Source organism: Cladophialophora yegresii, assembly GCF_000585515.1.
Source record: "Cladophialophora yegresii CBS 114405 chromosome Unknown aczIN-supercont1.1, whole genome shotgun sequence".
Lineage (NCBI taxonomy): Eukaryota > Fungi > Ascomycota > Eurotiomycetes > Chaetothyriales > Herpotrichiellaceae > Cladophialophora > Cladophialophora yegresii.
This window is the reverse complement of record NW_006913045.1, coordinates 3,999,103-4,011,996: the sequence shown is the minus strand read 5'-3', so window position 1 is coordinate 4,011,996 and position 12,894 is coordinate 3,999,103. Positions and strand designations below refer to the sequence as shown.

The 12,894-nt window shown below is 54.3% G+C and overlaps 7 protein-coding genes across 7 annotated transcripts; 3 read left to right on the top strand and 4 right to left on the bottom strand.

Moving 5' to 3' along the window:
• Positions 1-474: 474 nt before the first annotated feature.
• Positions 475-2,324, bottom strand: A1O7_01433 (uncharacterized protein; the record flags this gene model as incomplete). Its single annotated transcript, XM_007755470.1, has 5 exons — positions 475-686; positions 763-1,560; positions 1,614-1,690; positions 1,748-1,914; positions 1,977-2,324. The coding sequence occupies 5 exons, from the start codon at positions 2,322-2,324 to the stop codon at positions 475-477; spliced, it is 1,602 nt and encodes a 533-aa protein (XP_007753660.1).
• Positions 2,325-3,590: 1,266 nt separating this feature from the next.
• On the top strand, positions 3,591-4,721 carry A1O7_01432 (uncharacterized protein; the record flags this gene model as incomplete). Its single annotated transcript, XM_007755469.1, has 3 exons — positions 3,591-4,180; positions 4,287-4,514; positions 4,616-4,721. The coding sequence occupies 3 exons, from the start codon at positions 3,591-3,593 to the stop codon at positions 4,719-4,721; spliced, it is 924 nt and encodes a 307-aa protein (XP_007753659.1).
• A 108-nt stretch (positions 4,722-4,829) lies between these two features.
• Positions 4,830-5,813, bottom strand: A1O7_01431 (uncharacterized protein; the record flags this gene model as incomplete). Its single annotated transcript, XM_007755468.1, has 1 exon — positions 4,830-5,813. One exon carries the CDS (start codon positions 5,811-5,813, stop codon positions 4,830-4,832), a length of 984 nt encoding a protein of 327 aa, XP_007753658.1.
• Positions 5,814-6,564: 751 nt separating this feature from the next.
• Positions 6,565-7,229, bottom strand: A1O7_01430 (uncharacterized protein; the record flags this gene model as incomplete). Its single annotated transcript, XM_007755467.1, has 2 exons — positions 6,565-7,176; positions 7,227-7,229. 2 exons carry the CDS (start codon positions 7,227-7,229, stop codon positions 6,565-6,567), a joined length of 615 nt encoding a protein of 204 aa, XP_007753657.1.
• A 984-nt stretch (positions 7,230-8,213) lies between these two features.
• Positions 8,214-8,534, top strand: A1O7_01429 (uncharacterized protein; the record flags this gene model as incomplete). The annotated part of the gene is made up of 1 exon (XM_007755466.1): positions 8,214-8,534. One exon carries the CDS (start codon positions 8,214-8,216, stop codon positions 8,532-8,534), a length of 321 nt encoding a protein of 106 aa, XP_007753656.1.
• Positions 8,535-9,143: 609 nt separating this feature from the next.
• A1O7_01428 (uncharacterized protein) lies at positions 9,144-10,091 on the top strand (the record flags this gene model as incomplete). Its single annotated transcript, XM_007755465.1, has 1 exon — positions 9,144-10,091. The coding sequence occupies one exon, from the start codon at positions 9,144-9,146 to the stop codon at positions 10,089-10,091; it is 948 nt and encodes a 315-aa protein (XP_007753655.1).
• A 95-nt stretch (positions 10,092-10,186) lies between these two features.
• Positions 10,187-11,950, bottom strand: A1O7_01427 (uncharacterized protein; the record flags this gene model as incomplete). Its single annotated transcript, XM_007755464.1, has 2 exons — positions 10,187-10,701; positions 10,750-11,950. The coding sequence occupies 2 exons, from the start codon at positions 11,948-11,950 to the stop codon at positions 10,187-10,189; spliced, it is 1,716 nt and encodes a 571-aa protein (XP_007753654.1).
• Positions 11,951-12,894: the final 944 nt, after the last annotated feature.

The window sequence follows — 12,894 nt, the reverse complement described above, 5'->3', positions numbered from 1 at the left end:
GTATGTATGTCTATATAGATATAGATAATATATCATGCGATGTTTTGATCCGATCCGACAAAGTATGTGCTTACTTCCCGACGCGTAACGGCCTTGACGGATACATGCTACGTCCTACATAATACGTAGAATAGATGCGAGGCCCCGAGGCCCGAATGTCAGCAAAAGAGTCGCGAATTCAGGCAGCACAACCCTGCGGAATGACGATTGACCGCAGACAGTCGACCCTGTCGTCTTACCTCCGTGTCAGCAGCTGGCCTGAGGGTCACGAGAGTGTATGTAAGAGTGTCCTTGCCGGCCTTTGGCGAACATCCCACCTCCCACGGCGCATTCGTGGTTGTCATAGCTTACTTGGACCATCGAGCCCATCTTGACCGTAAGACATGCGGTCCCGTCACTTTTCCATACCCGCAACACACGCTAGTCAGAGCCCTCACCACCAACTGCGCAGACGTGCACAATTACTCGTCAATGCTAAGAGGTTACTTTGCCCGCAGACCGTTTCCCGCTTCGGTGCTTCTGCTCCAGAACCTCCAAAAGCTGCTCCTCGTACTGCGACGCATCTTCCAGCTGCGCCGATGCATCCTGGACGGCCGCTTCTGCACGAATAATCTCCGCAACCTTGGCGCTCCGGGGCCTGATGCTGCACGCGAACTTTGCCGGCAAGATGACTGGAAAACCGCCCACTAGAACGCACGCACGCAGGTCAGAGTCAGTACATACCCGCGTGTTGCACATTCGGAATGAAGTCTTTTCACTTACCGACTTCGTCACTGGGAGGCGGATGCGGGCCCTGTTGGATATCGAACGCCCACAGCATGCGGCTGATGATGATGAAGAGCGAGGCATCGGCGACATGTTTGCCGGGGCATTCTCTCCTCCCGACGCCGAAGCCATAGTGGATGGGCGCGTGTGCCATGCATGGCCTGTACCTAGGGTCTTTTTCTGAGAGGTATCGTTCGGGCATGAACCGCTCGTGGTGGCCGTAGTATTCGTCGGTGTGATGGACATGATAGACATTGTTGATGACGGTGGTGCCCGCAGGGATGGTCTTGCCTCGGTAGCTGTCGCTTTCGCTGGTGGCGTGGAAGGCGGCCACTGGGGCGACGGACGCCCAGCGATGGAGCTCATCCAGGATGGCTGCGATGTAGGGCAGGTTCGGGCGGTCTTGCCAGCTCGGGAAACGCGCCGGGCCGACGACCCGGTCTAGTTCTTCTCGCGCGGCCTTGACGAAGTCGGGATATACCACGGCGGCTTTGAAGAACCATTGCAGCGTGGTGGCCGTCGTCTCCGAGCCCGCGGTGAGTATGGTTGCTAGGATGGAGCGTCTTTCGACGAAGGAGAAGTTGACGGCCTCCGGGCTCGCCAGGAAGCGGGTGAGGAAGCAGTCGGGCGGGGTTCCGTTCTGCATGCGGTCCACGATGGCGTCAAAGGGGACGGACCAGAAATCCATCATGGTCTCGTGCGTCCGGCGTGCTTCGGCTCGCCATGGTGCAAGACTGTCGGGGAGGTAGTTCAGCAAGGGGATCCAGTCCGCCAACCAGTAGCCTGGACGCAGCTCTTTTGATGGATTTGTAAGTACGGGATTTGAGGTCAGCTTCAGATTGACTCACTGTTGAACATGTCCTGAAACATACACCGTATCGCCTCCGGTGTCTTTGCATCGTTGCTGTCGAACCGGGCGCCGAGCCTGGAGGGAAGCGAGGCACGATGAGTGATAATCCGACAATATGGGCCAGACACTCACAACAGGCTGAAAGTCACGCTGGCCGAGTAGCGGGCCACCTCAGTGAGGAAGGAGTCCGGACCTTCCAGCAGATTTTTCAGCGTCTGACGGCTCTCGTACTCCTGATACGGCAGGAAGATCTTTGCATTCTGCATGCCGAGAAGATTGTGCATGAGCTTGCGGTGTTTCTGGAGGCGGACCACAACGTTAGCCCAGGTCAGCTCAGGTCAGGGTGCTAATCAGCGCGTACCCTGAAATCGTCGCCATATTCCATCGCAACCAGCCTGCCCTGGCCGACGATCTTGGCTTGCGCTGATGGAGTAGGGCGGGAGCCGTACTTCCCTCCACGCTTGACCATGAGTTCGTCGACAGCAGCTGGGCTGCTCAACACAATCACCTTGGACAGGCCCTGTTGCAGAGAAAAGAAGTCGCCGTATTGAGGCACCAGGTTAGCAAGCTGTTCGTATAGCTTCAGTTTCTTGTCGGGCAGAATGCCGATGAATGGGATGCCGCGAGGACCATCTGGCCATTGGGAACCCCGTCCGGAACGTGAGTATAGAACCACGAGAATGAAGACGACGAGGATGAGCAGGAACATGGTGTGCTCTGACGATGTTCGGGATATATTCGCATGAAAGACTCTTCCACTGGCGCTGAACGTAAGCAACAGGTCCTTACTTATAACCGACTGAGCGCGGCCATATCTCGGTGTCTTGCCTGCCGTTGTGTTTCGTGTCCAGAGACAAGTGTTCAACGTAATCGAGGATCAGTCGGCTCTTCGGGCCTCTTCTTGTCGTGCCGCCATGTCAGCTGCACCTTACGATGAACCAATTACTGGAGAAGCGTTTGCTGGTATGCCGTCCACTGACATGATAAACCATTGGAGCAGCGGCAGCTCGGGAATGGTTTTCTGCCCGAGGGACCGACTCTCCTGAACACTGCCGGACGCACCATATCCATTTCCTTGATGGGGCCGCTGCAAGCACAGTTCGTGCAGCATGCAGCGTATCTTGCAACCAACTGGTCAACAATGATACTTGGTGAGTTGTACCAAGGCCTCCAGTGAGCATGGTCACTGACCGCGACCCGGCGGCAGGCCTGAGAAATTCCTCGATAACGCTGACGGGTCATCTTAGATAGGTGAATGTGGTCCAGATCCCTTGCTCACTTGCCCACTCGCCTTGCTGGTCGTAGTCAGAATAAGACACGAGGAGGCACGACGGAGGGGTCAGGTCGTCGCTGCTGCTCTCACTTCAGCCGGGCTGGATTAGCGCGAGGCGGCGCAGAAGGATCCTGCGATCATGAATGGAGGATCAATAGGCGAGATGGAGCCATGTCTTGAATTTACCCATCGCATTTAAGGCAGAGGGGAAAGGTGCTTGTATGAAGCTTGTGTGTCGATTCGACCGAACGTCTCCATTGCATTGTCATCATATCTTACTGTGTCGCGTCTGGCAAGCAACCGAGCACGCCGCGTGTTGGAGTGCTATACATTTCTGAGAAGCAAGTCGCAGGCAGGCCCGACGGTGGATCACATACAAGACATAGCAGACGGAGTAAGTCGCTACCTCTAACGAGGCCATTTCCAAAAAATGTACCCTGGGTAGGTAAAGCACAATCGGACCATTTCCACAACGTCATTTCCTCAGCCTCGCGGAGCCTTGGGTCATGGATTCCAGGGTCGCTCGGAGTCGGTCCCTAATAATCTCCCCCTGCCGGCCATTAAGGTACTGGACTAATTAAGGACTCGTAGAGACTGCAACTCCATCGAATCGGTAGGTACACCACATCGGGCCAGACCACGTCCATCCTCACCCTGACCCACACTACACCACACATGGACCTACACCCCGTATCCACATCCATGTCAACCTCTACACCCACATCTCCTCGACCGACCCCCACAACCGACCCCGCAGCACTCACCTTCACCACTCAAACCCACGACACGAGCTACCCATTCATCGACCCCCTCCGCGGCCCACCCACCGGCCTCAAAGTCCTAGTGACAGGCTCTTCCAAAGGCATAGGCCGCCAGACCGCCCTCTCGTTCGCTCGATCCGGCGCCTCGGCCATCGCGCTCCTCGCCCGCTCGGACCTCGACGCCGTAGCAAGTGAGGTAGCCGCCGCAGCGCGCCAAGCAGGCCACGGGGACCCAGGGCCCAAGATCCTCAAGCTCCAGATCAGCACGACTGACGCGGCGGGCGTGGAGCGCGCGATCGCCACCGTCGAGCGCGAGTTCGGATTTCTAGATGTTGTCGTCAACAATGCGTCGAGGATGGAGGTGTGGCGGTCCTTGGCGGACGCGGACGTCCACGACTGGTGGGACACGTGGGAGGTCAATCTCAAGGGCACCTTTCTCGTGAGTCGCGCGACGTTGCCTTTGGTCTTGAAGAGCGAGAAGGGCCTCAAGACCATGGTGGTGATTACGAGTGCGGGGGGATTCAGTGCTGCGTGAGTCTTAAATCACTGCACTTGTCTCGTTGCTTGGTTTTCTGCGGTACCAGCCACAACAGGCCCGAGATGGACTGACGTGCTTGCATATACCGTGCGTGACTAGCCCCGGCTGCAGTGCGTATCAGGGCAGCAAGACTGCGCAGATCAGATTCAACGACTTCCTGATGAGAGAGTATGGCGAGCAGGGATTGATTGCGTATGCTGTCCATCCGGGAAGCGTCAAGACTGACGTCGCGAGCGTCATGCCTGAGTGGATGCATCATATACTTACGGCGGAGGCGGATTTGCCGGCTGATACACTCGTTTGGCTCACGAGGGAGAGGAGAGAATGGTGAGTCTGCGTATCGGATCTGGAACGACAATCGAGCGGGCGAATGGCCCGTGTACTACTCAAGACTCAATTGACTGACTGACTAACTGTGCTTAATGTAGGCTCGCTGGCAGATACGTCAACGCTCCCTGGGATATGGAAGAGCTGGAGTCGAGAAAGGACGAGATCGTGGAAAAGGATCTGCTAAAGCTGAAGTTGATTGTGTGACTCTTAGCGCGTTGGCACAAGTACTCGGGCCATGGCGAGCATACTCATGTCTTCTATGGCAAAGATAGGCTAAGTGTCAACCCGGTCATTGCATTCAGGTCAAATGGCTCATGGAATCCTGTCAGCAAGGTGATCGTCTCGCTCGGCTCGCTTTGCTGCCGCTGGAAAGAGGTTCCAGGTGTTATTCGCAATAGTGCCTGGTTCAAGACCATGTTTCCTCTCAAAAGCCTCAACATCCGCCTTATTCTCATTCATCGTGTTGGAAGTTGAACAAGGCACACCGCAGTCCGAGCCGTACACGCAATGGCTGACTCCAACCATGTTGGCTGCAGGAGCCAAGCCTGTCTTCGCGGTTGCGGCTGTGTCGACATATAGACTGGATAGCTGCTCCTCAATCTCATCACGAGTCAGGTTTAGTGGGTTCGGCACCCATGATTCCGTGCCCAGAAGATTGATCCGCCCAGAAAGAGCAGGAAGCGCCCCTCCGCAATGACCAAAGATGAAGTTGATATTTGCAAACCGTCGAAAGACGCCCTTGTAGAGCATGTCGGTGGCAATCCTCGCCGTGTCGAATGCTACTTCGATGAGTGGACTGGGTCTACCATGTGTCCCAGGCGCATATGCATTCGGATGGACGTGTACCACAGCCTTCTCCTGATCAAGAAGCTCCCAGACCTTGTCAAGCCTCGGATCGCTGAGAGGTACCCCGTTGTACACGGTGCTTGTGGAGTAGCCATCAGGTCTTACGTCCCAATGTGAAGCCTTCCCGATCTCTTCGAGGCAAGCATCCGCGTCATCGGTAGGAAGAGAAAGCAGCTGTCCAAAACGATCGGGATATTTCTTTACAATTTCATGACCCAGGTCGTTTGCTGCTCGGAGCTTTTCGTGCTGCGTCGGAATGTAACTAAGCAAGGACATTTGCACTCCAGCACTGTTGTTATACTCGATGACTTTCTCTGCTGTCCAATGTAGCGAGGGTGCCGAGACCATAAAGTTTCCCTTCCGCAAATTGTGGGCAATCTCTTCAGCTTGCTCATCTGTCATAGGCGGAAAGAAATGTGTGTGAACGTCAAGCCAGCCCGTGGGTGCCATGTTGCTGTAGGAGGTTATCGAAGAGTCTTGTCCATGTACAAGGGTGAAGTAATCTAGAAATTGCTAAGTATTGGTCGTCATTAAGACATCTTGTGATGAAGTGTCGGATGAATTGTCGGCCCTTTTTAACTCCGTTTAACCCCGACCAGCTCGCGTCATAGGAGGCCTGAAGCGGACGGTATTCCGGCAGTGAATTTTCAAAGTGTCCCAGGCTGCGCAGAGCGAAGTGTAGCATGGAAACCACGTTAGTGGTTTGGCTGTGAGTGGACAGCTACAGCAGTCTAGCTGCGGAGCACCGCGGCAAGAGGATAGCCTGAAGACAGTGCTGCCAGGCTTGTTCCTCCAGATCTGATACAGCGACCGTTTCAGGACCTTTGAAATGGTAGTAGCATGAACGTCTCGAGCTAGCAGGAGTTCTAGCTCCAATGTGCTCGAGAACGGCAGTAGGCGCGACAATGAACTGACATCAGGTGGCAGGTCAACCTCAATGAGTTGGGATTGAGCTCTTCCCAACAACCTCAGGCTTAGTTGTCAACCACTGGCAACACCATGGAGGTGATCTCGAGAAGGGGCTGCTGACGCAGTCCTAGGATGAGAAGTCCTGGGGCGTGTTTGTTCTGGATGTGACCTTGCATAGACGAGATTTTGCCCACATCGAAGCCCAATGTTGAGAAGTCCAACGCTGTCCTCCGGATATTGAAGCAGGCGGTCCGGTAATGCTTGTTGTGGCAAAGACAGAATCTCTGGCTCTTCAAGTCTTCAGCGCTTTTAACTCAGGTTTCGTCTCCAGGGTCTGAGAGATAAACCTTCTCAGAGCTGCCCACCGCTCACTCGTCGATGGAATGGCAGCTGTGTTCGGGGAAGATTCCTCGTTGTCTTTGCTATCTCGTTTCTCGGTAGCCGCAGAAGTGGACGTAGCACTCGCTAGCTGCGCCATGTTCTTGGCGAACCTATCTCTCTCACCTCTGTCGACATTCTCTCGTCGCTTCAGTGCTCCAGGTCGAGATTTGATGCTCTTCCGCTTGATAATGTTCACTTGATCTTGCGGTCTTTCCCCTGTGGTAACAATCTTGGTCCCACCCACGTCGTCGCCAGTTTCTTCACTTCGCGGCAGGGCGTCCGCCAATGCATCGAGTGTTGTGACCAGTTTCTTGTTCGGTCTTCTTCGCTTGGGGTTCCTTTCACTGGATTTCGTAACCTTGTTTATGAGTTGCGAGTGCTTAATTCGACGCTTGTCCTTCTTCGAGGAGGGGAAGAGCGAGCCAGACGTAGCTGCAGCATTCTGCGAGCCCAGGTTTGAGGATTTCTTGAGAATCAATTTTGTGGGTTGCGCATTAGGCGAAGGTGGCTGGCGTAGAGGTGCCTGGAAGAGTCAGTCGGTCCACATGCGACCAGAGTTCATAGTTCACGGACCATTCTTGGGCGCGGACAATCAATATATCTCTGAAAATGCTGGTAAGAAGGGCCTGAATTGACGACCTCGATCCTCTCTACAAGTCACCAATCCGTCGAGAATCCTTTTGAAGCCTTATCGATAAGGCCCGCCACAACAGCAGCCACAACAGGAGCCACAGCCTTGGCGTGATGGCTTAGTGTGCCGCTTTACGGACATCCCGAGGTCCCGCCTAACCCGGCGCCGACGCCTGCTCCGCGTCGTCCTGCTCCTTTAAGCAACCGTTCTCGTTGACCTCGTAGACAAATCGGACCTTCGCCTACGTGCTTGTGTTATTATCGACTGGCAAAGTGGTTGCAAAGCAATACAAAGTCGGCTGCTCTACTCGGACACTATCGTACCCTCGACGTTCCTTCCCTCCTCACCGAGCCAGACCACGCTAAGGCAAAGACCGGCTTTTGCACAGCTGTCAGAGGGCTTATTTCTGTTCACCGCGTGATTTCCCGGCAAGACGAAGACAACTGCTTACACCGTACTTTTGAGAGGAAACATTCAGATTGGACAGCAAGATTGACTCAGGTCCTGTCAAAAGCGGCAGACCCCCTGATTCGACGCCCAGGAGTCAGCTCATCTCTACCGGCATAGTACGACGTCGAAAGGGCGAGCGACGCGGTGCCCACCGGTACTCGTACTCTGCACATTGTATCCTTGACTACCTCGGCGCGTGAAATGCTACTGTACGTTGAGTGGTCGTTTCGTTCAGCCAGCCCTTGACAGGCAGCCCCTCGCCCGGGGCGTGCCGGGGTTTGGTCGTGCCCCGCACATCCCGGTGCTGGCCAGATGAGGGGGGTATAAAGATCGGGCCTAACGCTGGATGAGTTGTAAGTAGATTCATCCTCTCTAAAAAGACATTAGCATCAAAATCTCGAGGCTCCTCGTCTTCGCCCAGTAATTAGACGCAAGAATCCTGTCCCAACCGAGTCCACAGTCCACATCTTCGTACCAACATGCCTTTCCACGCAACAGTCCTCTACCCTAACGACGACGATGCAACCTTCGACATGGGCTACTACCTCAAGACACACATGCCCTTGGTGATGGAGCGGTTCGGCAAGCACGGTCTCAAGAGATGGGAAGTGCTCCAGTACAAGGAAGCGGACGGGCAGAAGCCCAAATTTAGCGTTGGCGCGACCTTGATATTCGACACCCCCGATCAACTGCGCGCGGCAATGGGTTCGGAGGACGCGGGCCCCGTCTTTGACGATGTCAAGAACTTCAGCAACAAGGGGCCAATCTTCCTCCCTGGAGAGCTTGTCGCGACGTCTTGAATTGGCCATCAGGCGACGAAAGTTACAGACCAACAGAGGGAGGGGCAGAGGTTTATGTGCCGCGAGTGGCAGGGCAGACCCTTTCAGAAAATTAGTTCAATAAATACGCCGATTGTGCACAGGCAAATTATATTTGACCATCGCATTTTCATGACCACATTCGCTTGCTGGTCTGTCATTGCTTTCTTTTGCAGACACTCGTACATGAGGCACGTAAGAAGTTGCAACCTCGTCCATGCTGAACTGTCCGGCCCGTAACGGACCCACAATTTGTGTGGTGAGCTCTGCCTTGTCCCACATGTCTCTGGTCGTCCGCCTGAATGTGCCAGGACGATAGGAACATCATACCGACATTGGAGCAGCAGATCGGGAAGCCCTCCCTAGCGTGGTCGTCGATCATTGGCAATTGACCTCCGCCACGGACTACAGCCGGAGAAGAGCGATGGCGCATAACCCGTGAGGCAGAGTATAGATCTAAGCTGCTGCTTTCAAAGAATGAACGACCGACGTCACGTTGTGAAGAGCTGTGTCTTGAACGTTGCAAGCAATCTCCTAGAACAGATCATATCTAAGTACTTACTCAGACCTTCGGACTCTTGACCAGACAACATGGCTCCAATCGCATTGAACGGCACAATGAACGAGGCGACATTCAACAAACCCAGAGCGGCCCAGCCAGCGACAGAAGAAACCGGGGAAAGCATTCGCCTCGCAGCCCGCTCAGGCATCTTCACTGGACAAACTTCCGGATCCGCACCGACGTACGTGCAAGCGAACCTCATCGCCATGCCGGCACGATACGCCGGCGACTTTCGCCTTCTCTGCCAAAGAAATCCCGTGCCCTGTCCATTACTCGCTGAATCCGAAGCCATTGGCAGCTGGAGTGCACTAAAGTCACACGTAGCCGGCGTGACTGGCAGACAGATTGCCGAAAACGTGGACCTTCGCCACGATTTCCCAAGGTACATGGTGTACGAGAGTGGCGTGCTCACGAAATCTCAGTGCTTGAGCATCGAGGCAGAATGGACGGAAGAGCACGTCGGCTTCTTGATCGGGTGTTCCTTCAGTTTTGAGTCCGCACTCGCTGCAGCAGGACTGGTTCCTCCACATACGGCTCACGGAAGAAACGTTCCGATGTATCGAACGAGCCTCCCGCTGTGTCCAGCTGGCGTTTTCAGGAATTCGACCTACGTGGTCTCCATGAGGCTGTACCGGGAACAAGACATTGAGCGGATAAGGGACATCACTCGTCCCTATGTCGCCACTCATGGAGAGCCCATCGATTGGGGCTGGGATGCCGTGACTCGGCTCGGCATCAAGGATGTCACTCAGCCGGAATTTGGTGATAGTCCAGTTCTGTCTGACGGTGCCCTCCTTTTGAGAGACGTCAGCACAAACGGAGAGGATGTCATCCCTGTGTTCTGGGGATGTGGCGTGACTCCGCAGGAAGCAGTTCGGCGAGCGGCGTTGCACGGCACTGTCCTAGGCCACGCTCCGGGACATATGATTGTGCTAGATATCAGAGATTGGGATATTCTGCCTGAGAGATCCTCGTGATGATGTTATGTATAGATGCCTTGAGACGCTTCAAATGATCGAATGGTGACCCTCGAGGCTTGGCTCTATCAACCTCCTATGCCAGTCCGTCATGCCTATCCAATCGTCCCTTGACCTTGCTGTACTTCGTTCCGCAAAGCATTCTCGATCCAGCCTGTCTCCATATCGATATCTATATCTCCGTAAATTTCCTCCCAGAACTTCGGATCATCGTCGACCTCGAAATCTAGAGAGACATCCTGGAAAGGGTAAAAGTTATTGGTCAAGTCCATTAAGGGGTCTTGGTGCGGTAAGGGCGCCATGTAGGGCAAGTTTTGTGGTAGATTGAAGTCATGATCTTCCGGTGCTTGGTCTTCTGGAATCGCCACCATCTCAGCCTGATGTGGCTGCATCACTGGCGATCTCCGTCCAATGGTTGCACGAAGGTTCGTTAGAAGCGATAGTCTTCTTTGGATGTATTCGTTTCCTTTCTCCGCCATACCACGGAGGACGGAGAGTGCTGTTTCCATCGCCTTCGCATCTCTCCTGTTGTAAGGGAATGCGACATTGACCATGACCAGCGTAAGCGAGGCTGAGAAGGCATGCTCTCCGTCCATAAAGCCGTATGTTGCTGCAAACGATTAGGCTTATGGACCTCTCCAAAGATCGTGGCACTTACCATACAGGCCCTGCTTAGCTGCGGCTGCCATAATCATAGTACTGGCACAGGCTGCAGAGATCGCCGAGTCGATGACCGAAACAACGTTCGGGGAAAGTCCATCCCTCCAGTCAGAAGGAGCCGTCCCGGTAGCGAGTGCTTGCAGCCTTCGCTGACTCACGGAAAGGAGTAAAGGTCTAGCCGTCATGTTGATGCATTGGTAGTAGTGAAGAAACGTCGATACAGCCTCGCGCGATATTGGACGATCCAATGCCGAGAAATCGATTCTCAACTCCTCCGGGACGCTTTTGAGCCAGTTGGCCAAATCATTCATGATGCTTTGGATAGAAGCAAGCAGGCCGGTACCAGACTTGAGCTTCTTTCGGTAGATTTCGCTGCCGATCCGTCCCAGGATCCTTGACATTTGTGTATAATGAGCTAGCACCCGCGGAGGGGACAGATCTGGATCAACGCCTGGTATGGGGCTCGGCAAGGCCACGTCGATATCTTCATCGTGGATGGATATGGGATTGCCGGATTTGACGGAGATGATTCTGTCCATGCTGTACACAGACCACCATACTCTCCTTCGATGTTCCCTCTCCACCACATCCATAGCAGAGTCGTCCACTTCTTGGTGAAGTCCGAGGGAAATCGCCATACGCAATGCCAAGCCGATGTACTGGAACGCTGCGTCCTTGCGATTCACGTTCTGCATGTATGGTGCCAGCAGTCCCAGGACCTCGACAAACATGACCGAGCCCTCCTGATAAAGGTCAGGAAGAAGCCATAGAGCATGCTTGAAGAAAGTGAATCCAGGCGGTCCGTCACTTCCCGACCACTGATTGACCGAGTACATCTGTCCATAAGCAAAAATGAGCAGTACCTGGCAGAAAGCAAGACAATCGTCTTGTTTGGCGAGATCCAGGGTGTTACTATAGACCTTCTGGAGGCGTGATTCGAAGACATGCGGCTGCAGAAAGGAGAAGATAGTCCCGATATAGATGTACTGAGCAAAAAAAAGTCGCCTGGCGAACTCGTAAGGCGGAAGTTGTGGCAAGGTTAGAGAAGCTGGCCGCTTCAGAGACGACTTGTACATGGGGTTCACATCCCAAGCGAGACTCGTTTCGGGCGTTGAGCTGAGCTTCTGAGCCAAGTACGTTGCAGCCGCTTTGCCGACGTATCGTCTCTCTCCTGAGCGGGTCAAAAGGAGCGTCTCCATGCCCTTGTACCACCAGTCGTCGTCATCATCTTTCGCCGGTTCTTCTTCGAGAATGCTAGGCGTCGCAAGACTGGTATTGCTTGATCTCACTGCTGAGGACGTCAATACCTTTATTCCGCTCGTGGGGGGCAGTACAGCAATGGCATTGAGCAACTACAGAGACACCTACACTCATCGGCAGCTCGAGCTCGAGCCTGAAGGTCCTGCAAATAACTGCTGCTGTCAATACCGGCCTTGCGAGGTGACCAACCTAGGCTTACCTCTCTGGGACAGAGACTCTCCTTTCAGACTCGGTGTAGACACATTCTGCCCCCGCATCCTTACACGTCGGGCATGGATCAGGAGGGGAGCCAGAGCACTTTGTCTTGCGTCCCCTGCAGCGATTGCACGCCAAGGCCGACCGTCTGGATGAGTCGTATGAGGGTGGCTTGCCATTATAGGCGGCGGCATCCGCAGATTGCATTCTGTCGTCAACTCAGTGGGCAGAGCTGAAAGCTTAGTATAGAGAGGAGTCGAAAGCAGATGCCTGCCGACTGGATTCCTTGTATGTGCTTAGGATGTCTTGTTGTCCTGCAGAACCATTTCAAACGCAAACAGTGAAGCACAGAGCGCTTCTGATTTCCCTGCTTCTGACGCTATCTCGGTGCGCATTTATACCAATTTCAGTCGGCGCCTAGCTTGCCTACATTGTCTGTAGTGTCATTCAGCTAGGAAATTTGGCATAAGCGACCCTGTAGTTCGAACTATCCATCATGCATTGTGACCGGTCGGCTGTGCTCCCTACCTACCACAGTGGGATGTACAAGTGCGATCGGAGACCTAATCCGCCCACGGCCGCGGACTACCGTGGACACAGGCCAGGGAGCACCAGCCTGACCAAACGTACGGCCGCACTCCTGCGTATGATGGGCAGCCACGGGGTCTCTGTATGCCAACTGATGAGG